A 25,135-nucleotide genomic window follows, 5' to 3' on the forward strand; every position below is an offset into this window, starting at 1 on the left:
AGACTAGTTTATTTGTGAGTGGGAGTGCATAAAACATAAAACATTGTCAGCAAGCTGGATTTTCTATCAAGATAAAGTAGAGATGACTATATAAAAATTGCTAATATTTACAGAGCGACATGTCCCAGGTTCTTCTCTAAACGTTTTAACGTGGTTAGTCTCTAATTATAAAAATCCTGCGGTCTAAGTATTGCTTTCCCATTTTAAACAGAGGAAACGGAAACCTAGAAGGGTGAAGCAATACACCCAACGTGGAAAGTGATTGGGGGCGGGGGAGGATCTAAACCCCTGCGCTCCGATTTAGGGTCCTGAGCCATCCTGGAGTACTGTCTTGCCAAGGAACTCCTTAAGAGGTACAAAGCCATTTTTATAAGTTATGATTTGTATACCACGTGACTTCAAAGCCAGGTGTCACGAGGACATCTGATGGGGCACAGGTTTTGGAATCAGACGAGTTGAAATCTCGGCTCTGGGGACCTTAGTGTAACCGTGTACAAGTAGTTTACTCACCTATTAAGCAGGACTGGACTACAGGTATTTTTCTTCTTCAGGATTGTGTATGCACACTCCTGCGCCTTCAAGACGTCACGCTCCCCCATCCGTCACCTGGTCAAGTGGACCAGCGGTGATGGGGGATGCGCTTGGGCCTCCAGATGTGTCACCAGGGGGCGTGCGAGGGCCTCCCCGGAGAGGGCGTGCCTTCGCATTCCGAGCCTCCCGGGTCTCCTGGGAATCTCAGGCTGCGCATGCGTGTCTGAGTCCCGCGGTTGTGATTGGCTTACAGGCGTCAAAGCCGGTGTGCCCATGCGCCGCAGCCAAAGGCAGGTACCGCGGACAAGATGGCTGCCAAGAATTTCGCTTTCCGCTTCAAAGGCTCCCAGCGCTTTTTAAGGGGCTTCGTGGCCGGAGCTGTAGTGGGCGCCGCGGGCGCCGGGCTCACGGCCTTGCAGTTCCTCCGGAGTCAGGGCGCTGAGGTTGCTTTAGCGGTGAGGGAGCCGGAAGGTAAGTGTGGGTCCAATTTCCCTTCCGGGACCCAGGTGTCCGGCCCGGGCTCCCACCTCTGGCATGAATCGATCGTATTCCTCCAAGCGCGTCTCTCTTCCTTCGCCCCTGCCGTGGTTTGGGGCGTTTGCAGTCTCCCTGCTCTGTCTCCTTTCCCCACGTCCCATCTACTTTCTTAATTTTCATACTCGTCTGCTCCCAAAGTATTTATAATGTCTGTGCCCGCCACCGGATTATTAACGCCTACGAGCTTCGGCCAAGTCTGGTTTGTTCTCCACCGTAATCGCTGCACGGTACCTGGACCATAGTTGACGTTCAGGAAGTACGGATGAATGAATGAATTGATACACGGTTTTAGCAGACTAGTGACTTCGTCTCATTTTATCATGGTTCAGATGAAGACTGCCGGCTCGCCCTTCTTGAAAGTGTATCCATCCTCACGTGCCCAGGGGTGCCTTATATTTGACAAAGAAGATGAGCTCATGCTCATTTCACCCTCTCCCCGACCTGCTCATTTAACGTGCCCCTCTGATTCTTGGCGTTGAGCAAGAGAACTAGGTACCCCGGAGGGTGCGGACTTGGTTTCTCCCACTAGGAAAACTAACCAGTTCTCCCACTGTCTTGCTGCAGCACACATTGCTGCTACCATGCCAGAGCCATGTGGCAGAGTGTCAGTGCATGTTGGGCTTTTTAAGAAATTTAAAAGGGCTATGCTTTAGTCCCCACACGAGTTCTTAAAAACATAGTGAGTTGGGTGGCGCTTTCTCATTCAATCATAGCATGACTCGTATGACAGTAGTTGGTCCGTTGCTGCTTTTGTACATGCAAGTACTCGGTGGGGCAGAGATTTGAAATTTCGATGTGCAAGACCAGTCAGATCGGGTACTTATTTAAAAGCGAATGAGATAGCTGCAGTTTATCTTGATAATACTATATAACTGATTATAGGCACTACCAGTATTTCGTCTACTGACTCTTTTGTTTGTGTTATAAGACATTGCAAAAATGAGACCTCTTTGTCGATTAGATTTTTTGAGCCAGTCCTTTGTAAGTCTTACCCTCTTCCTTACAATGTTTTGTTCCTAGTAAGAGTCACTAACGATATGACTTGTTTTCTCCCCCCTTTTTTCATTTTTAGGTTCTGCGGAAAAGGCTGTCTTGGGACGATTTGGATTTCCTTTAACTGGAACAGAGACTAGGTTTTACACTAATCATGCCTTGTCTTATGACCAGTCAAAGCGGGTGCCTAGATGGGTTCTTGAACATATATCCAAAAGCAAGATCATGGGTAGGTGGTAAGAAGTGAAGGCATTGATGAAAGACATTTCCAAATTTAGAACAAGGGGCATTCTTGATCGTCTCAACCTTTTTCACATTACAGCACATTTAGAAAATAATGTTTGTGTGGCTCACTCGATAAATGGATGGACTCTGCCTGGCATCCAGGGTGCCGCAGACCCTTCCTGGCTGTCTTGGGGCTGAGAGGATCTGTATCTTGACACATGAGTTGAAGGCTCTCTCATAACTTGCTGCAGTGAGCACCATCCATTCATTAGCCCCATGGATACTTTTAAGTGCCTGCCATGTGTCTGACACTGTGCTACGTCTTGGGGAATTTATCAGTGACCAGAGGACATGTTCTCTGCCTCCATAGAACTTGGAGTTGGGGTGGGAGTGGGTTGGCCTATCAAACAAGTAGTCGTGAATGTATAATTACAGCTGGTGATAACCCTTCTGAAGGAAAAGCGATTGCACCTCGGGTTCGTGTAATTCAGGAATGGTCAAGAGTATGAGGGCTTGTTACAGGAGAACCAGATTGTGATTAGCGAGGCTTCCCTGACACAGTGGCCGGAAGGGTTACCCTAGGCAGTTACCTAGGCAGAGGAGCTGGGTGAGAAGAGGATTGCAGGCAGAGAGAAAAGCGCAGTTGCATCTTTCAAGGCCCCAGTGTGAAGAGTTTTGTTCCTTTGGGCAACTAAAAGAAGGCCAGGGTGGCCTCAGCCAGGGTGGACGGGCTGTGAATTGAGACTGGAGAGGTAGGTGAGTGTGTTCAATCTGTCTGTGTGTCCTTACGTCTTGGTAGAGTCCTGCCATTCAGATGACCAGAGCTTGATATCTGATGTCAGATTGATTCCTGGGTAGTTTATGTCTATTTACACTCCTGTCTCTCCCAACGCTTATTCATAATGGCCATTATTTGGCTTTACCGATTTAATAGCTGACAAGTTTATTGGTTGCCAGTGAGGGTTGATATTTTGCTAATTATTTCTTCGTGAATTATTCTTTACTATTTTCAGTTGGGATATTCTTTTTTTGAGTTGATCTGTACCTTTTGTCATAGTTCTTTTATTCTCATTTTATTATCTGCCTCTCATTTGCTATATGGCCCTCAGATGATACAGTATTCCCTCACTTATCGCGGCTATTACATTCCAGACCCCCCTGCGAACTAGGAACCTTACATTTATTTATTCTATACTCTTAAACCTACGTAACTTTAACAACATAGTATATAGTACTGCAAAATCCCGTGATATAGTGAAAAATCCGCGATAAATAATTAAATATAGTATTTTTAAAAATCCTGCGATATGATATGGTGAGGCCGTGATAAGTGAACCATGATATAGAGAGGGAATGCTGTATCTCCTTTGCTTTACGATGTGTGCTGTTTTTGTATACAAATGCTGGTATTAAAATGACTGTGCCTTTACGGAGTGCACACTGACCAGCAGAATAGCAGGAGGCTGGGCATGTGCTTGCAGCTTGAGGGAAACTGATGTAGGTTTAAACTCATCAGAGCAGTCGAGACTTGATTGTAAATTTACATCAAGGGAAACTGATTTAGTCTCAAGCCTAATGAGTTTCCTGTAAATGCAAAAATTTTCCCAAGTTGTAAGGACTTTTAACTTTTACTAATTTTATCCTGCTATTAAGTTATTTCTTGCAGAGGTCTGTAAGAAAAGCACTGAGTTTCTTACCATAAACCCTGGGCACTGCGTAATTTTGAGGAGATAAAATAGAGCCAGTTACTGTTGTTTGAAAACAGGAAGGAATATACCTGTGATTGACTTGATTTTAGTGTAAAGCGTCTTGTTTTTAGGAATGACAGACTAAGTTAATCAGACTAATTCTCCTGCTAAAAACAAGAATGTTATTAGTGGTATGTAAGAAGTATATTTTAAAAAATCATGCACGCACACACGTACACACACACACACGAAAATGAAGGCCAACATGAGTGGAGAACTTCCAGGCTAATATTTGGAGAAAAGCCAGAATTCAGAGAGGTAAGTAAGGGCAGTCCTGGCAAACCAAAGCCACAGTGCCTTTGGTTCCACAGCCTTTCCGGGGTGAGAGGGACCAAAGAAGGCAAGACCTAGGGTTCACCCAAGACAGACTGTTATAGGGGATCCTCCCAACATTAACCTGGAACCTTAGCAAGCTGTATCCTCAGGGAAGAGGGAACCGGAACTAACTTGCCTGCCCACCATAGGGGATTACATGGAAAGTTGTCTTGGCTCCAAGCACAGAAAGATCAAAAGGGAAAATAAAAAGCTTGTTTTGGAGAAGTTGATTCTGCAAACTGGCTAGCATACAGCCTTGTCGCCTCAAGCCACGTCGTGGCCTGATAGATCAAGTAAGCTGAAGTCCTGAGCTTCGTTTAATGCTGATGCCTCCAGACACTGGAGAGAAGTCAATTTATATCCTTTCTCCAGGAAGGCATCTTCGTCCTAGGCCTTTAGAAATTCCCACAAATGATTTTTCAAGGGCAGTGAGCAGCAGGCGGAGATAACCAGGCATACAAGGAAGTGATTCCAATAGTAGTGATACTTGGGGAAGCTTACTAATGATTCTTCTGTATTAACAGTTACTTTTTCTTTATGAAGCTTCTAAAAAGCAAGGTACGATATTAGATACTTTACTCTGAACCTTGGGATCTAATAATTTAACTTTTTTTTTTCTTGGCTGAATGAAACAACATTAGAATCAGTAACTATTGATCTTCATTTTACACTTTTTTGAGTAGCAGCCTGGGTATATTCCATTTGTTTTCATAATTTTTGTAACTTAACAGGATCTGTCCTAATGACTAGGAAATGTAGTATTAGGATTTGCTCATGTCCAGTATGGCAGACTATTCTGGAGGTTTCAGAATATAAGTAAAATTGAGATTTCGTCTCTCCTATGTGATACTCAGATGTTTTATTTCAGCGTTTTTCTGGATTGAGCTCATAACTTAAGTATTTGTTTTGTCATGGCTTAAGAGGCAGTAAGATACCAGAGACACTTCCCCGTCCCCTAGGCGGTGCCTGCCCAGAACAAATTGTTTTGTGTCTATATATATCCATCGTTTCAGTACATGCAAACTCGTGGCAAATACAGTTGTACAAAATACAATACATGGGGGTCTTTTTAAAAAGCAAGAGTTTTTCAGTATCTAAGCTTTTAAAACAGTTTAGCTATTTGATTGGTCCTTGTTTTTATGTAAATACTGTCCTGGGAATTTTTTTCCCCCTTTAACTTGAAAGGCCAGAGACAAAAGTATATGAGATAGCTACACTGTATGAAAAGCATTCTTTCCTAGACTAGTCCTTGCTAAATTCAGATGGAGTATCTCAGCTATCCCAGGAACTTGAGACATGCATGCAGCCAGTAACTGCTAGCTGCTCAGAGAGTTACTGGCCAGAGCAGCCAGCTCGCCTTGCTTAGAGAATCACGAGGGATATTTGTCCTGGGAAAACTTACCTATTTTGTGTGTTTTTCTTCAGGTGACGCAGACAGAAAAGATTGTAAATTCAAGCCTGATCCCAGCATCCCTCCAAACTTCAGTGCCTTCAACAAGGACTATATTGGAAGTGGGTGGTCACGAGGACACATGGCCCCAGCAGGAAATAACAAATTTTCATCTGTAGGCATATTTTGGGAGAGGGGTTGGTATTGTACCATGGGACTTGGGGATTAAAAACCTAGCAGCCAAACCTTAAAACTTGAGAATTTCTAGACTCCATTTTTGTATTTTTCTTCCTGACTTTAATATTTTTTTTTCTCAGATGCTGAGACATTTTAAAACAGGTTGAATGAGGAAAACTAATGCTATGTAAAAGGGAACTGGAAAGCCAATAGGACCTGAAGCTACTCCCTCACTTTTATTTTGAAGAACTTCAGACCTGTAGAAAAGTTGAAAAGAGAGTATAGCAAGCACAGTTTGATATATTTACTTTACATGTGTGTATTCATATATAATATATATACATATACCCACACATGTGCATACACATGTATATATGTAAATATACAACTTTAACCATCATAGATATCATAACATTTCATTCCAAAATAGATTGCTTAGGAGATTATGTCATTTAAGAATGAGGATGTTTGTAGATATGACAGGAATATCATTATATCAAGAAATGTGTACAGTTGTGTTTTTGTATTCTTGTACAATAATATATACAATTCACATTTCAGATTTGCCAAATAGTACCAATTATTTTTTTTTCCCCCTACCTACTTTTCTACCTTTCTTCTCTTCAAACGTTGGCAGCTCCAGTACCAATTATTTTTATAGCTTGTTTTGGATCCAGTATCCAGTTATGAATCACATAGTACATTTAGTTGTCCTTTCTCTAGTCTTCTTTTAATTTTGGATAATTTCTCTGCCAAAAAATAGAGAAATGTCTTTTATGACATTGACACTTATGAGTTATTGGTGATTATCATCATTAAGATATTGGTTTTCAACTTTGGATACTTATAAGCACCTGGGAAGGTTTTAAAAATCCCTGATGCCCAGACCTGTAACCCAGAGCAGTTAAATCAGAAACTCTAGGGCCTGGAACTGAGGCATCAATATTTTCAAAGGTCCCTGGGTCATTTTGATGTGCAACCCAGGGTGAGAGCCACTGAAGAGAAGGCAGTGGTAGCTTTTGACAGTTCGTGCAGATCCATGAAAGGAAGTACACAGCTTTGTGTTTATGGGTCAGAAGTGCGAAATGAATGAACGAGCAGTGGCCAGTACAAGAAAATTTTTTTGCCACTTTTGAACTAATTATGTTGGTCTCGTACTATTTAAGTAAAATCCTTGAAAGTTGACCTTTGAAAAACTCTTTGGCAGAGGCTGAAAATCAGAATTTACTTACAACCCTTTAACTTCATGTTGGAAACTTATTTTCTTAGAGTCTACACTATAGGTTTGAATTTTATAAATTATGAAGAAAGCACACCTATCTGCTTGATTTGATATAGTCCTTATTTTGAATAATCATTGAGCTTTCTGTCCTATGGCTTTCATTTATCTAAACAAGCAGTCACTGCTCTGACCAGAGTGGCTCAGTGGGTTGGGCAATATCCCACAATGCAAAAGGTCACTGGTTCGATTCCTGGTCAGGACACATGCCTAGGTTACCAGCCAGGTCTCTAGTTGGGGGTGTGTGAGAGGCAGCCCATCGATGTTTCTCTTGCACAGCGATGTTTCTCTCCCCCTTTTCCTCCCTTCCACTCTCTCTGAAAATAAATAAAATCTTTAAAAAAACAAGAACAAATAGTCACTGTAATTGTCTAGAGCTGATGTATGAATAAGGAACTGGTTTTCTGTATCTGCTTTGTAAAATCTCCAAGGGGAAGGCATTTCAGTGCAAGTTACTATTATTTCTTTTCACAGAAAGCGATGGCTGAAACCTTTTACCTTTCTAATATTGTGCCTCAGAATTTTGATAATAATGCTGGATATTGGAACAGGTGAGGAGTGAGTTTTAAAAATGGGGTTGTGTGGGGGACATGATATGAGGAGAATGGACTGGCTGCTAATGAACTGTGTCTTTGTCTTTCAAAAGCTGTCACTACTGAAGGTAGTACTTCATTGAGTACTTTGGACTGGTTTTCTTTGCTGTATTTCAGGAGTATAGTTTTCTAGGGGAGTACAGACTGCAAAACAGCCAGCCCTTTTGATCACGTTTGCTACTGGTCAGAAGTCAAATTCTGGAAGAAACTAAAAATATTACTGAGGCATAAAATGTTTTTGAATATGTCCAGAGAGCACTATTTTTCTCTACTTGTACTCCAAAAGTTGCTGAGCTAAAATTTTTGGTACAATCGAATAACCATTAACCAGTTTTTAAATCACTTACATGCTTAAAGAGATCCCCAATCAGAAGACTGATTGAGGTTGTTTCAAGCTGTTGCATTTTCCCCAAACAGTACTTTTGTGGTTTAAAATAAAGTAATTAAGAGAGCACCCGCACACTAGAAAAGACTTCAGTAATTATCACTTACCACTTACAGCCCACATTTGTTTTGTCTACATGCCCTGCCCCCTACTCAGATTTTGCAGGTGACAGATGTATTATTTTAATATTTCAACATATATTTTTAGAAGATAAGGATTCTTTTAAAATATGACCATGGTGCTGTTATTGCCCCTCAGAAATGTAATAGTAATTCCTTATTGCCAATTTCACAATCAGTGTTCAAATTTCCCTGATTGATTTTGTTGTTCATTGGTTTGAGTCAGGATTTAAACAAGGTCTACATGTAGATTTGGGTGATACTTCTCTTCAGTCCCTTTTAATCTGTAGGTTTCCCTCTTTTTCTTTTTTTTTTTTTTTTCCCCGCTTGGAAATTATTTGTTGGACATCTGGGATACTTTTCCTGTAGTTTCCTTTTCATATTCTGTGTGACTGCATACCTGTGGAAGCACATAACGTTCTTCTTTCCTAAGGGACATATTTTGGGGAGGAAAACTACGTTGTTATTGGGCACATATGCCGTAATATGGAATATTGACTTTACTTTTTAGGTAAGGAAGCAGGAATGGTGGCGTGTACTGTTTCCTCATAGCCGCTTTCAGCTGCAGTGTAAGGAAGTGCCTCCTGAAACTGCTTGCCATTTTTATCCAGCAAGTTAGCAAAAACAGTTGTTAAGTGTGAAATCCCAGTATGGTAAAGATGGTTGTGAAACTGCTGTGCCATTTTGGAGTTTACAGAGTAAATTGGGACAATTCCATTGAGAATATTAGTATTACGTATAGCGAAGTGTCATTAAAATACTCAATAAAGTAATTCTGGCTCTTGAAACCTACCCCAAGGAATTAATACAATGTTGCATTACATAAGAAATGTTAGGACAAACCCAGTTGTCCCACAATAGGGATTGTAAAATTAGAAGATATCAACGTGTTGGAATGATATATAATTCTTGTAAAAAGTTTGAGAACTACAGCATAGAAAAATAGGGGAGAAAACAAAATTTCAGTTCTAAAATGTTCATGGAATGTACACAGTAAAATGCAGACGGTTGTATTACTGTGTGTGATTTTTAAGTTTTTTTGTGCAGTAAACTGGGAAAAGCATTGTTTACATGTTTATAACATTTTGTGTCATATTCCCCTTATATTAATTTCTCTAGATCACTGTTTTTGGCATATTTCCTTGGGCATTGATTTGGCTTGCTTCTTTTCTACATTTAAGCCTGAGAATATCATACTTTTTTTTTTCTTTGTTTTTCAGAATAGAAATGTACTGTCGAGAACTGACAGAGAGGTTTGAAGATGTTTGGATCGTGTCTGGACCGTTGACCTTGGCTCAGACGGGAAGCGATGGAAAGAAAGTAGTTAGCTACGAGGTAGGGACATGTTTCAACATCCAGACTTGAGCTATTTGCATGAGATTGTAATCTCCTCTCTTCTACCTTTTATTTCATTTATTGAATACCTGTTGGGATGACAGGCATAAAGGACATAGTGATGGGTTAAAAAGCAACCAGTGACTTCAAGGCACACACAGTTTACAAAGGGAGACAGACATGTTATTAATTGTGTTCAAGTGGGTTGTGCTGTACTGGAGATAAATACACAGAAGAAGTGGTGTCAGAAAGGGCTGACCGACCCTATCTGTGTGGGTCAGGAAGGCTCAACAGAGGGAAAGATTTTTGAGCTTGAGCTAGACGGATGAGTAGCATAAACTGAGTCGGGGGGACTTGGGGCAGTGCTGGAAGACAGAGCGGTAGGAGCGCGGGGCATTGCTGGGCAGCATCGTGGTCTGAGGTTCAGGTGTCACTGCTGGAGAAAGACTGGAGCTTGTGGAACAAAAGCGTGGGGGTGGCCCAAGGTGGACGGCAGGTGGGACGGGGCCAGGTAAGGGAGTGTTTTGTATCCCAAGAAGACTCGGTTTTTAATTTGTAAACACTGAGAGGTCATAGGTTCCTTTTAGGCGTGGGGGACGTGGTTTGTTCCAGGTTTTATGAGGCGTATTCTGGCGGCACTGTAGAGCAGCTGATGAGGAAGGGGGCGCTTGGAGGAGGGGTTAGCGGCAAGGAGGTGTGTTGGGGCGTTACTGCAGTAAGGCCGTTGGAGAGCAGACGCGAGGCTGAACTCGGGCAGTGGGGAGTGAGGATGATATGGGAGAACAGGAAAGGGTAACCCCGAATTTATGTTTGGGGTGAGGAAGGGGAAAAGTTCAGATGACATCCAGATTGCAGCACAGGAGCTGCGTAAATGGGAGGAAAAGCTTTCTTTTAGACTATTGAACTTTTTAAAAAGATGACGCTTTTTAAATTTATTTAATTATTTGGGAGAGGGGGAGGGAATGGGAAGAGTAGGAAGAGAAACATGATGTGTGAGAGAAAAACATCGATTGGTTGCCTCTCACGTGCGCCCCAACCAGCAACGGGCCCCTCAGCCCAGGCGTGTGCCCCTACCAGGAATCCAGCCGGCAGCCTTTCGCTTTGCAGGATGATGCCCGACCAACTGAGCCACACCGGTCAGGTTGATGAAGGTTTTTTTTTTTTACATTCAAGATAGTTGAGAACTTTACAGACTGAAAGAAAGATTTAAGTTATAAGAGGGTATAATGAGTGGTGTGAGAACTTTAGACATCTACTGATGTCTCAGATCGAGGATTCTGCCAAGAGGGTGGCTGAATTGATACACCGAACTCCACAGAGGGTAGGGACCGAGGGCGGGTGAGAAGGAAGAGGTGCTAGGGTAAGTAAAAAGAGGGATGGAAGGGTTAAGTCAAAGAGGAGGTGTATTTAGAGGGAACACCCAGCTCAGCTCTGGTTAGGTTAAATGGTTACTTTAAGGAGTCTGTAATAAAATTGTTTGACCTGAGAAACAGATTTAGGAAAACAAAAACAATTTTCTCTTTTGGAAAATTGGAATATTCTGTTCCATTGACTTGCTGTTAGCCTGTCTGGATTAGATGTGCAGTGATGTGTAAGTATCTGGGGGGTTCACATAGGTGCTCATACCCTCAGAGTATTCCAGTAATTATTACGGGAGTGAAGGAGTGGCAAAGGAGTTAATATTTCAAGATTTTATTTTTTAGAGAGAGAGAAAGGGAGGGAGAAAGAGGAGAGAAACATTAATGTGTGAGAGAAACATTCGGTTGCCTCTCACACGCCCCCAAATGGGGACCTGGCCCACAACCCAGGCATGTACCCTGACTGGGGATTGAACCAGCTGCCTTTCGGTTTGCAGGCCAGTACTCAATTCCCTGAGCCACACCAGCCAGGGCAGGTGTTAATATTTTAAGCAGATTAATCTCTCCTCTGATCAACTTGTTAATTTAATTTCAGCTCCCTCTATTCTTTTATTTTTCAACTATTAATAATTCTTGAGCTTTGTTAAATCCTCTTTACTTTTACCTTTAGAAAATAGGTTCTCTTGCCTTTGACTTCTAAACCTTAAGTGATCAAGTTACAGTTCTAAATGTGCTTTTTTTCATATAATTGAAAGATTTATATGACTAGCTTACTGTGTAGTAGAAGAAAAATTTATACAAACTTTAAAAGGAAAAATTAACCCGTTTTTAAGAACATTTCACTAAATAGTCTCTGTGTGTGTGTGTATTTCTAAATATGTGTTGGCCAGATGCTGTAGTAGAAAGTATATTATTTTAAGTTGGATAACTTTAAAAAATAACTTATAAAAATATTATATATTACATATCTGCCTGAAGGGCCCAGAAGCAGTGGTACATTATTAGCAATGAGTGTACCTTGAGACTAGATCTTGGTTTTGAAAAAAAAATCTCCGGCTGAAAGAACCCATCACTTGGAGAATGGCTGATTCCAGGGCTGGTACCGGGAAAGTACAGAATGGACCATCTTGTGCCAGAAATCAAGGAAGTACTCAAACAAGTGGTGAAGACATGTCAAAACGGACATAGAAATCAGCTTGAAGGACTTCCAACTTACTGTGTCTGGAACCATATTATAGCAAAATGAAATGGTTTATAGTCTTATTGAATTAAACAAGAACCCAAACTTTTAATAAATAAGTAAATACATGGGTAAAAGGTAAAGCTTACCATCGAATGTCAACTAATCAATCTCTAAGAATCAAAGAGTTAGAAAAATAATTTTGCAACCATTACAGTAATGTGTTCCGGACAAGAATCATTATGGATGCTAAACCTAGTAAATAGGACATATATGTGTTATGAATAGGAATATATATCCTATTTATAATGTCCTATTCCTCATAAAATTTTCATTTACTAGGTTTATATATATTACTAGGTTTATTTATGCCACTAGGATATATATATATCCTATTCATAATACATATTGGTAATATATCTAAAGGTATCTCTCTACAAATTACTTGTTAATAATAAAGCAAGAAATGATAACTTTACAGTGGAGAAACTCCCCTTTAACCAAGTGATCAGGGTTGGTAAGTATTGCCATAGCAGGACATACTGATAAACTAACGGTGCTTCCTGGTGTGATGCACAAAGGAGGGTGCACAGTATCACTTCTGTTACGTATCGGCCAAAAAAGCATAACATTGAATCTCCTGCAAAAATATCAGTCACACCACAATCGCGGAACAGTCTGTGAAACAGCTGGCTTGCATTCTTTAAAAATGTTGGTCATAAGAGATAAAAGCTGAGGAACTAACTGTTCCAGGTTAATGGAGACTAGAAGAGTCTGGAAAACAAAATGCATTGTGTGATCTTAGACGAGATCCTAGACCAGCAAAACAAAAGTTGCTAAAAAGGACTTTATTGGGGCCATTGGCCGCGTTTGAGATCTGTAGGTTAGGTAATTGTATTTTATCAGTGTTAAATTCTCTGATTTTGATTATTATATTGTGATTATGTAAGTGAATGTCTTTGCTCTTAGGAAATATATCCTAAATGATGTGTCTATGACTTATTTTCAAAAGATTTAGGGAAAAGAAAAACAGAAAAAGAGGGATAAAGCAAATTGGGCAAAATGTTAACAGTTGAATCTGCTGTGTGCTATTCTTGCAAATTCTGAATTTCCGATTAATTCAGAATGAAACGTAGAATATGTACATACATTTTAATATGTCTTTTCTATACCAGAAGTCTTATTACACTGGAATATATAAAACTAACCACTTCTCCTAAATAGTTTCAGTGAGTGATATTCAAGTTGCCTTGAAGAGACTTTCAGAGACCTGTCTTAGCGATGAAACCTGTGAGGGCCGTCAGCATCAGCGTCCTGAAGAGTCTACTTTGAATAATAGTCTTGTTTTAGATCTTTTCTTTCAGATTCTGGGCCTCTGACCCTGTCTCATTAGTTTTCCATGTCTAAATTTCATTCGTGCTCACACTGACATATCTTGAATTCGGCAAATCTTCAAGTGCTTCTCATGTGGGAGGAAGGCATATGGAAATGGAAATGACATGCCTCAAACTGCATTCTTGATTGCTTTTCCCCCTTTTTTCTGTATTTCATATCCTGGATCATATGGTAGTTCTGTGTTTTAATTTTTTAGAGGAAGTAACATAAATGTTTTCCATCAAGGCCGCACCATTTAACATTCCCACCAACAACAATTAGAGTCTTAATGTTATTATCCTGGCTGTTTTAAAATATCCTACTTGGTTTTGGCTCTTTTGCCAGTAGTTTATGAAATAATGTTATATGTCTGTCTGTGGCTAGACCCGGGGGCTCCAGGTTACAGTATTCCTGGTGGCTCTCTTCACCACAAGGTTGGCACAGTCTAAAGCCCCAGCTGGAGTGCAGATTTTTGTAGCCAGAGCAGGGGCATTAATGAGTAGACTATACGGTGAAAAGGATAGGCAGAAGCCTATCTTGGAATAAACTTAGTGAGTTTGGATTCTACTTAGTAAGCCTGGTGCTAGGTACACGGTAATACCTATGTCTGAGTTTCTCTGAATATTCGTGTGATATGTCACTTATGCTCTGTGGACTGTGGTCTAACCTGTTACATTACCTGTTATACCCTTCCATGGAATGGGGAGACCAGTTTGGGAAGTTTTCTTTGTTTTGTTTGTGGGGTTTTTTTTTCTAATGGACATCACAGGCAAAGGGGTACTGTCACACTCAGCTTATGCTACCTTATTATCTATTTCTGTTAATTTTGTTATTTTTATATCTCATGTTTACTTACCGCTTCACTTCTTACTCCCCAACCATTTATTGTATCTTTGTGAGATCCTTTAAAAAAAATCTTGAAAATAATAATGACTTCCTCCTAATCATAAACCTACTAGGTAGGAAATTCTTCTGATTGAACAGTCTGCTAAAGAAGTCCACACGTTTCTGGGTTTAGGATAAGCTTTTTTTTGTTTGTTTGTTTTTACTATAGAAAGGCATTTATTGTAGGACTACTTGTGGTGACAAACCTGCCGCAGATCTGGCTGCTGCCTGGGCAGGCTTCGCAAGGACCAGAGCCATTCTTTGATTCATAATGTGTGGGTGGTACTGGATGGTGGCCCAGACGCCAGTCTCTCTGTCACTGTTCTGAGCCCTGTGGCTTCAGTCGTGGACGTGCTGATGTGGCGTGTGAGAAATACAGATCAGGGCTTTGTGTGTTCTTTGGTACATGTACCCGTGAACCTGTGATTTCTAAGACTCCTTTTTATCTCCTTTCTCATCCACAGACCCTCAGAGACCAGGTACCTTTCTATTAATTTTAAAGCTTTGGAATCTATGTTTCATGAAAAATATGTTAGAATTCGTGAAAGTAGGTACTTATCCTCAATGTATTAAACATAAATTGAATGCTGTTTTTTTCCCTTGTGGGATTAAAGCCATGATTGCTAAACAACCTTTTAATGAGCCTTGAATTTACAGTTCAAAACTTTAATGTTACCAAACTATATGTTCATCATAACGAAAACCTAAAACATAGAAGTACATGACGTAATGAAATTCAAATGATAGAAGAGAATAGAAGATGAAAGTTAAAGTCTCCCGCTTCTAGTCCCAAGCCTGCGGTCTGGTTTTCTAGTACTTCTAGTGTTATTTCTATATCCCAGAATTTTCGGACGGAGCTTTATTTCTCAATTTTGATTTAGCGATTTTTAAGTCTCTGTTGGTGCTTTTTCTGTGAATATATGAAATTTCTTTTATTTCACTTAACACACTCCTCCATTCTCTGCCAGTCATGTTAGTTTTAGTTCTTCTCTTGGTGAACTTTACATCATCTCTTTACATCATATATGTAACTTTTTGATCTCTCACTTACACGTGGTCAAGGTTACTAGCGTCTACATTTATGTTTGTTTACTGTCGTGGAGTCCCAGCTTTGCCTGTGTCAGAGGTCCTGAACTGAGACTTTATGTGGCACACACAGTATGTTGTTTTTGAATTAGTTGGCCATGTGTAATAACTGGGTGATGGCACGTACATGCAGATTTTAGCTTCTCTTAAGCACATCAGATGACTTGATCATACGTGGCATGTGTTCCCCTGGGCACAACTCACTAGGTGAGAGCGGCAGCCTTTCCCCTTAGGTGGGGCCCATGCTCTTCAGTTTACCTGGTCCTCACCCGCCCTTCTCACCCATTCACATTTCCTGTTTAGCCCTTGTTGGTCATTGAGTTTATAATCCTGCATCTGCTAAAAGTATAAAACCAGCATTTATGGGATTATGAATGTCTTAAGTATTGACGGTATGCTTGGAGTTGTAAAGAAGTAGATATGATCCTGTATCATTAAGGCTGTGCCACTTGAGATGAGTATTACCACAAACAATGAAAAACTGAGAAGTGGAAAGTAAAGGTGGCAGTGTATTGTAATTGTTTATTTTCTAACTCAAATCATTTAACCTTATCACCATTTTTTAAAAGATAAATCAGTTTCTTCTTGAGACATTATTCTCTGAGCCGTCTGACTTCTGTTCTCATAGGGAACTACTTGTCTGCTCCCTCACTCCTCCTTCCCTCCAGCTCTCCCTCTCTTCCTTTCTTTTATTCAGGAAATATTTATTAAGCTTCCAAGATCTACCTGTGGCTGTTTTATGTGTTTCTGATACCTCAATAAACAAGGCTGTATGTTACATGGAAGTTACACGGCAGTGGAGGCGATACACAGCAAAACGCCACATGGAAAAGTGAGGCGTGGTAAGGAGTTGTAGTGAGGTGGGAAAGGAAGGACAGGCCGCGCAGGGGAAGTGAGGTGGAGCAGACACCCAAGTGAAATGATGGATTACCCCATATGAAGAGTTTTCAAGCAGGTGCAAGACACGGGTGAGCTTTAGCTTGGTGTGTCAGGGGACAGCAAGGCCAGTGTGACTAGAGCCGCATATGTACAGAGAAAGCAGCAGATCATGGAGGGAGGCAGTGAGATGGGCCACTCTTGTAAGCTTTTGGTCAGGATGAAGGCATAATCCCATTTACATTTATAAAGCCCAAGCTGGCTGCTGTATGTGAAGAACAGACTAGGTGGAAATAGAGGATCACTTTAGGGGCTAATGGACAGTCTGCATGAGAAATAATAATGACTTGAATAGGGCGGTGGTGGTGAAAGTGGTGAGAAATGATGGGCCTTGCGGGAAGACCTGGTAGGACTTCCTGATGGATTAGTAATAGAATAAGAGGGAAGGAGTCGAGGGTAACACCGAGGCTTTCAGTCTGAGGTCGTGAAGGCCAGAGAGGAGCGCGCGGGTGTAGAGGACAGAAGTCAGGGGTCGTGTATGGGCTGTGTGAATCTGAGACTGCTGATGTGCAAGTGGAGGTGTTGGGTTTGCATCTCATTGGAGAGGCTGTTGGGAGCGGCCGGCACACAGACGGCATTTAAAGCAGCGGAGACGTGGCATCAGTGAGTACAGACAGCAGAGAACAGATCTGAGGTCCGCACCACGGAGGAGGTGGGTCGAGAAGAGGAGGCTCGCTCAGCAAAGGAGACAGAAGGGGCAGCCCTTGAGGTGGGAGGAAAAGTCAGCAGCATGGTGTCCCAGGAGGCAGTGAAGGAAGCGCTGCGGGTGAGCTGGGGTGCGGCCCAGGGTCAGGCATCGCATGTAACTGTCATGTCCCTTTGGTTTCCTTTCATCTGAAACAGTTCTGCAGTCCTTTTGTCTCTCATGACATTGACATTTTTGAAGAATACAGGCCAGTTTTGCAGTGTGTTCTCAAATTGGGTCTGTCTGTTGTTTCCTCGTGATTAGATTCAGTCGTTTCTGGCAGAACACTGCACAGGTGCATCCCGTGGGGAGGCTCATGGCGTCGGTTTGTCCCATTAGTGATGGCATGAACTTCAATCGCTTGGCGAAGGTGGTCTCCTCCAAATTTACTCGCTGCTCAGTTACCATTTTCCCCTTTGATATTAATTAGGAGTCTGTGGAAATACTTTGAGACCATGTAAATATTCTCCTCACCTGCTAGTTTTAGCATCTGCTGATGATTCTTGCCTGAATCAGTTGTTGCTACAATAGTTGCCAGATGACGATTTTCTAATTCTTATTCCTTCTATGTTTATAAGTTGACATTTACTGAGGAAGAGATTTTTCTTTCTATTTATTATCAATATGAACTCTTGGATTCTTATTTTCTTCAATAAGTTTCACTCAATTTACTGTGTATTCATTTTGATGCTCAAATTTTCCCGTATTTGGCCAGTGGGGGTCCCATCAGGCTGTCTCCTGTGTCCTTTTGACACATCCTCGTCATTGTTTTAACATTTCCTACCTTCTGACATAACATGGTTTTCCAGCCTCACCTTGGCCAAACTCTAGGATTATCCACTTTTCTGAGGAACCCTCGTTCCTTTGAATGGAGATTGGTATTCAGAAACCAAGAGCTGGATGACAAGTTGATTCTTGAGTGCTCGGTCTGCTGTTTGGCTTGTCACGGGTGTTCACCACATTTATTTTTAGCCTTTTATAATGGGTGGAGAAAGCCCTAGGAAAAAAGTATGTGGATTCTATTGCCCTTAGTGGTTTGCTATTTGGGAAGGCCTTTTTCCTCCATTTTCAATGTTCCTATGGTTTTTGAGAACGAGATTTATAGACCCCGATCATAAAGAAAGCAGATAACCGTGTTTGTGTATAAGATATGTGTATGTAAAGTTGAATGCTAATAGGAATCTATTTCTGGATAGGCTTCTAGTTTTTCATTCTTGGAATCATATCAAAGTAACATCTACTTTTATATGTTTTTCACTAACAGTTTCTCTGTACTAATGTAGCTTTTGTTAGATTTGGCATAATTTTTCAGATTGAATTTGATTTCAGGTAGAATTTTAAACTTAAAATCTTTAGCATATCTATGTCTATATCTAAAGCAAACTATGCCACTTAGTAGATTAAAGTGGAAAAACTGTCTCAGAGCTGACCATTTTAATAATTTAGTTGGGCCAAAAACTTTGTATGTATGCATGTACATACATGCACATATAATCTTGGGAGGATTTGGTTAAGGCAAACAGACATGCGGGGAAAACAGAAGAGAGGAAAAGGGGGTACCTGCTGAGAAGCAGTAATCTCCTGACATTTGGGATGGAGCGTTCATAGAAGGACGGAGACGGAAGTAAGGGGAAGGGTGGTTGGGGCCAGGTGGTAAAAACATTAAGTGCTCAGAAAGGAAGAGCTCAGGCTGTTTTCCAGCAATTTCTAATAAAATAATTGTGGGTAAAACCACGTCCTGATGCTGAGAAAGGGAACGCAGTATTGCCCAGCCCCAGAGATTTGAATTGTGTCTTCCTGTTTCCAAGGGAGTTATGTATGGCGATTCAGAATGCCTGGAAGCATTTTGTTTTCTTGGATCCAGCCATTTAATATTTACCACTTATTTAAAAATATACTCTGAACCTTTTTTTAGGGGAATGTAGCTAATAAAAGTAAGGGTATTTATTTAGTTTCCCATCTAGACCATGTATATACTTTGGAGGAAATTAAGCAAATGACCTGGTATTATTGAGAGCCATATATACCACAGTGTGTAAGTAGCCTCATGCATGCTGTTTCCCTCAGTCCTCACCAGCAGTCCTGACAGACAAGTAGTACTTATCTTCTTTCATAGGTAAGGAAATTGAGGTTTTGAGGGGTCAAGTCCAAGTCATGTAGCTAGTCATTGTCAAAGGGGAGGTGCAAACATAGGTCTGTCTACTTGTATGAGAATGGCCAGTTAGTCATAGCATTGTTCTTTGAAGCTCTCAGAAGTCTGTGAAGGGATTGCTCTGCTCCTCACGCACAGAAGCTTAAGGCCAGGAGGTAAAAGACAGTGTAAATGGAGAGCAGTTACAAGCGATATTTGCTAACATGCAGAAATAACAGAAAGTGGGCCAAGAGGAGGATTCCTTCTGGCCCTGCAGAAATGTCTGTTAGGATATGGGGGAAAGGATCACAGCATCATAGGACTTGAGGGAGCGTGAGCCTAAGGGAATATTAGTAGCAGTGATGTTATCAGAAGTGAGTCATCTGACGGGTCTAATCAGAATCACCCCCTTTATTATAGCTGAGGTCATCCATGTGCTTTCTCTGATGTGCGTGTTTCCAGAAGAGATTGATTCCAGACAAGCGAAACATACCTGAGGATCTGGCCTGAGCATTATAATTGACCTGACAAGAAAGTGAGCTTCAGATCTTACAACTCGGTGGTGGTAATATCAGAAGTGCCTAACAGTGTGTTTTCCTTCCACAGCATGACTTAGCAAGCGCTCACTAACTTCGGGGGCGGGGGGGGGGGGGGGGGGGGGGGGCGGTATTGAAAACATGCCTCCAGGGATCTTGAGTCATCATTTAAGTGATCAGGGAGTGATTTTCTTTTTGAAATTTCCTTTTTTATCTTTAGGCAAATCTTTTCATTTCCATGTCTTTTAATTGAAAAAATAAATTATTTTACTGGTTAAGGTTCTCCTTACCCCCATCCTAAATCTCTAAGTAGAATTGACAGCTGGGAAAAGGGTGCTTGTTTTACTCTGACTTGGGAGCCTCCCCTGCCCTTGCCCAGAACCAGTGCACAGAGCAGGTGCCCAGTGGGAGGGGCATTGTCTCCTAGGGTTTGGTGCTGCACTGCACCTGCAGGGGCTTTACGGGTGACCCGAGGGGCTGGCCACATGCCTGCTGACTTCCCACACCTTGTCACCCCTCACTCTCAGGTATGGGTTCCCTGTTTATCACTCTTATCATGGTTTTTCTTTCACTTGACTGGCATGACTAGGACTTGGTCTTTTGATGTGTCCAACAGTTTTATTTTTTGATTTTTTTTTTTGTCTTACCAGAGGAATAAAACCAGTTATCTTATATGTATCTGATTCTAGCAGGTACATGTATTCTTCTCATGATCCTGCTTAGTATTTCACTTGAGGCATAGTTGACGTGAAAAATAGCAGACTTGTTGCCAGTCTCTTCCGTCACGGAACCAGCATGTGTGTATGGAGTTGTCGGGGTGGGGGTAGGGGTGGGGCAGGGCAGCAAATGGTCATTTCTGTCTCTTGCATGGAAGGAAACACGCTCAGGCCAGCATGTACGAAAAATAACTTCAAGTCACGAGTGAGTGACGGCTTTGTAACCTCACATATATTGTAGTTTCTAGTCACTCCCATCGATTTCAGTCTGTTTTTGTTACAATCTTGATGAGTTCAGTGCATTTTAGTATTTGAACAGGAGCAAAGATTTCTTTTCTGAAGTACTTTTTATACCTAAATCTTATATGAAAAGGTTTTTGCTGACTTACTGATGCCAAAGACTTGCCCATGTTAAGTCTTCACGTCCTCTGTTTTGGGCGTCATGTGCATCCACCCTGCTTTCTCCTCCTGGTCCCCCAGTGTCTGCCTTTAACTGGCGTGATCTTGCTCGATCCCGTGTTTCCCCTCTGTCCCTCTGCAGAGCCATCTTTTGTACCAAATGCAATTGCATCCTTGTCTTTTGAATGACATACACGACAAAAAAAAAAAAAAAAAATAGCTTTTAATATTATGGTCTTGCAGATTTTAAGATCTTTTTCTTTAACGAACATGTCTTCGTACCTTTGTAACTATCCTGTGAAATGGGCAGCATTGGGATTGTTATTACGTGTTTTGTGAATCAATAGATACTTGTGTACATGTCTTACAGCGTAGAGGCAAAGCCAGGATTTGAGTCCACTGAACCGTGCTTCACTACCCTAGTAGTTTCTAGAAACATTTTATGATAACACTTCATGTTTCCCCAAAAGTGGAAAAAATTTATTATGTAGGTTGAGTTATCTACAAAGAAGATGATAGCTCTAAAACACTTTTGGATTCTTTTTTAAGTCTTCAATTCAAGGAAGAAACAATGAGCTTTCTCAGTTTCCAAAAAGGACTGGTTCCTGTATTAGGTTAAGGATTGCTTGCTTCCTGAGAACAAAGCAGACTGACCCAGAAATGAGAGCGAGTGGCTAAGTTTTTGTCTTTCTCTTCATTTCTAGAGTTACTATTTTATCCCTCTTTGCTGAAAAATTGTGGGAAGGTTGTCAGGGGAAGAATCACACCTTGTGATCAGTAGGAGCTTCTTGGTCTCTTTGGTTTCTCAAAAGCGATAATAGAGGTCCTCTAGCAATTTTGAGTTTTTGAAAATTTCCTTGAGGTAAAACCACGAATCTTAAAATGTTGAACTTATTTGCTTTGGGCTGGAATTTAATGAACTGGATCTAGAAGCCCTGGGTGGCAGCAAATGGACATGACCAATTAATTGTTTGTGAAAATTGTCCATTGTTTGTAGACAGAGAGCCCATGACCAGAGGAAATAATCACATGAATGGGCGCCCGAAGGCTGCTTGCAGCTGGAGTCTGCGCGCTGTGCTGCAGTGATGGAGCGTGTCCAGCAGGTGGCACCAAGGACTCGCCTACCCGTGGGCTCCCCAGCTAGCACCCGGAAGACTTGAAGCCCATTTAAGCCCCCCCTGTGAACAGTGGTTCAGCTGCAGCTGTGCCCTCAGTTCTGGTCCCTGGCTTCCCCTGCTCCCCCTCTCCCCACTTAGCGCTGTGGCTCGTGCTCTGTGTCAGCATCTCACCACGTTCTGCCTACAGGGAAAGCTGAGGGTGTTGCCCTACCTCTAAGTGGGAAGCTTTTTGAGAGCAGGTATTGACTTTCAAGCTTGTTCTTCTGTGTTTCCAGCAGTGCTGGGCACAGGGCCTCTGAGTTGCATTGCTGGATTAGCATCTGTTGGCGATCTCTGGGCAAACTAGGCCTCCACAAGTCACCTTCAGTATGTTTTTGCCTGCAAGAGAATGTTTTTCTCCCAGCTGCATAAATGACTTGTTGGGGGGGGTGGGGATTTGGTGTCCATGGACTGTGGGATTTCATAAACTTTAAACTGCTCCCTGACCAACCATTTTCGCTAACTTCAGAGACAGTTAGTAGCAGAAATTGTGATGGGTGTTCCCTGCAGCTCTGCAGTTGGCCTTGGCAGTGGGACCTCCGTGTGTGCCAGACAGCAGATGGCCCCGGAGTTCTCAGGCTGTGTGCCATGGAGGTAGGAGCCTGGGAGAGGCAGCAAAGAGCCCTCTGTAGCTCTCACCCGTCTTCCTTCCCTGGGCTCTGGCAGGGCCTCCGCAGCCAGGAGGTTTGATCGGGAAGGGGTGCCTTACCAAGGAGGGGCCCGAGAGGCGCATAGCACAGTGGGATTGTGTCCTTTTCCTGGAGGCCATTAAGGAAATGGATGTTCAGTTTTTCTGTTTTTCTTTTTCAGAAAACAGATATGGCTTTTAAGCCAATTGTAAGGAAATTTGAAAACGTTCCATAGCAATGTTACTTTATTATTACAGCCAACCCACACAGGCAGTGAGGCTGCTTTCAGGCCTGACCCTGGCTCTGTCTTCTTCCCAGTGTGGGTACCTTTCACACATGTTTGATTTGATGACACATTAGGAGTTCTGTGTCTGAGGGCAGGCTCACGAGTGTGCAAACCTCTGAGCAAACAGCATTTACATTTACTTAATTTAAAGAGTGAGCCCCAGTCTAGGCAGTACTGACGGCAGGAATACCAGTGTGGTGTGTCTGGCTGCTTTTCTGCAGGCTATTTGTTTAGCTCCCTAGTGAATTTGATAAACTAAGGCCGTATTTTTATTTCTAGAGCTAGGAGTTCCCAAGCTGGCGGTTTTGACCTTTAAATGTTTAGAACACCAGAAGTTCTGATTATGAGACGAAGCGGAAATGACAGCTTTTCTTGTCCGTTAAAAAACCCAGGACACACTCCTTTGTCCTACACTCAGAGCCGAGAATGTGCTCCCTGCTCTTTGGGTGACATTATTTTAAAGAATGTGATCAGAATCTACCTGTTAAATACTCATCTTCTTTCTGAACCTATATTTAGGTTTATTATTACTTTTGGCAGTTGAGTTTAAATTCATTGGGATGGGGTATCTTATAAGTGCATTTTCAGAAACGTGTCTGAAGTCTTTTCAGGAAAAATTTGGGAACTGCCAGCGTAGATTAGCATCACTAATACGGCTGCTTTGTTTTTAGGTGATTGGTGAGGACAATGTGGCGGTCCCCTCGCACCTGTATAAGGTGATCCTGGCTCGCAGAAGCCCGGCGTCTACTGAACCGCTGGCACTGGGGGCCTTCGTGGTGCCCAATGAAGCCATTGGCTTCCAACCCCAACTGAGTGAATTCCAAGTGAGCCTTCAGGACCTGGAGAGATTGTCAGGGCTGCTGTTTTTTCCTCAGTTGGATAGAACTAGTGATATCAGGAATATCTGTTCTGTGGACACCTGTAAGCTCCTGGATTTCCAGGAGTTCACTCTATACCTGAGCACAAGAAAGATCGAGGGAGCCCGATCGGTACACAGGCTGGAAAAGATCATGGAAAACCTGAAGAACGCAGGGATTGAACCCGATGGTTATTTTATGAATCGCTATGAGAAGAAACTAGAAGAACTCAAAGCAAAGGAGGAGGCAGGACTCCTGGAGAGAAAGCCCTCCTAGTTTTTGTCTCAGAAGTGTGGCACCATGTGCACTGAAGCCGGCATGCTCTCTTCCGGCTAAAGTGTTTTAGTGCTTCTGCTTATTTAAAAAAAAAGATGAAATCCTAAATTTAAGACTCAATTTCTCCCCAAAAGATGGAAGATCTAAAATTTTTTGGATACTATTTTATTTGCCGTGGGAACTAATTGTTAAGGAGACTGTAACACCTATAGGTCAAGGGCTGATCTTGTATCAGGTTAACAGGAGGGCTGTGTCTGTAAGATGACACTGTGTGTCCCTCTGAATGCATTGCATGTGCAGGCGTTTTATTTTCATGTCTCCAAGTCGTGCAGTGTCTGATGTGCCAGCTCAGTGTCCTTGGAACCCAGCAGCGTATGTTTTCTTTCCTGAGGACCCGCGTTGATCTTAGACATAGCTTATACGTAGCCTCCATGTATTATCCTGACCACATGGATTATACCGGGGTTGGCAAACGTAGGGGCACGGTGGTTTGTTCAATAATACAATAATGAATATTAATACAAAAATAAGCTCTTTTGCATATTCACAAATGTGAGCCTACGTGTGCTCACCCCTGTATGTTTGCTTTTTGATCCTCCTCTCATGGAACCTGCTATTTCTCTCATAGAAAAGCGCTCAACAACTACACTTTCTGCTCACTTACTGTGTTCTATATAATAAGCTGAAGGCTTTACAGGTGTTATCTTACAGCGACCCTCTGAGATAAATACCCCTGTCCTCCTTTTACTCGTGAGGAAATAAATGAGTAGTAAATCCACGGCTTACCTTTCCGAAGAAGTAACTCGCCAGGAATGGGGCACACAGGACTAAGAAGAAATCATGAGGTACATTCAAGCCCCCATACACAAAGGTTTTTGACTCAGAAGTACATACCTAATGGGTACCTGTGATCCAGGGGTCTGCTTGGTAAGGGGGATTTGGTTTCCTGTCTGTCATCAAGCCAAAGGGACTCAAGTGGCCTCTGACTTCAGCTCTTTGGAAAGAAACAATCACAGG

The 25,135-nt window shown here is 42.0% G+C and overlaps 1 protein-coding gene across 1 annotated transcript; it reads left to right on the top strand.

Annotated features, from left to right (window-relative positions):
* The first annotated feature begins 818 nt into the window (after positions 1-818).
* On the top strand, positions 819-24,881 carry EXOG (exo/endonuclease G). The gene is made up of 6 exons (XM_090284520.1): positions 819-1,002; positions 2,141-2,290; positions 5,775-5,914; positions 7,670-7,746; positions 9,513-9,627; positions 23,657-24,881. The coding sequence occupies exons 1-6, from the start codon at positions 840-842 to the stop codon at positions 24,116-24,118; spliced, it is 1,107 nt and encodes a 368-aa protein (XP_090140646.1). The 5' UTR covers positions 819-839; the 3' UTR covers positions 24,119-24,881.
* Positions 24,882-25,135: the final 254 nt, after the last annotated feature.

This window comes from Furipterus horrens, unplaced genomic scaffold, assembly GCF_987537825.1.
Source record: "Furipterus horrens unplaced genomic scaffold, mFurHor1.1.pri manual_scaffold_7, whole genome shotgun sequence".
In the NCBI taxonomy this organism is placed as follows: Eukaryota; Metazoa; Chordata; class Mammalia; order Chiroptera; family Furipteridae; genus Furipterus; species Furipterus horrens.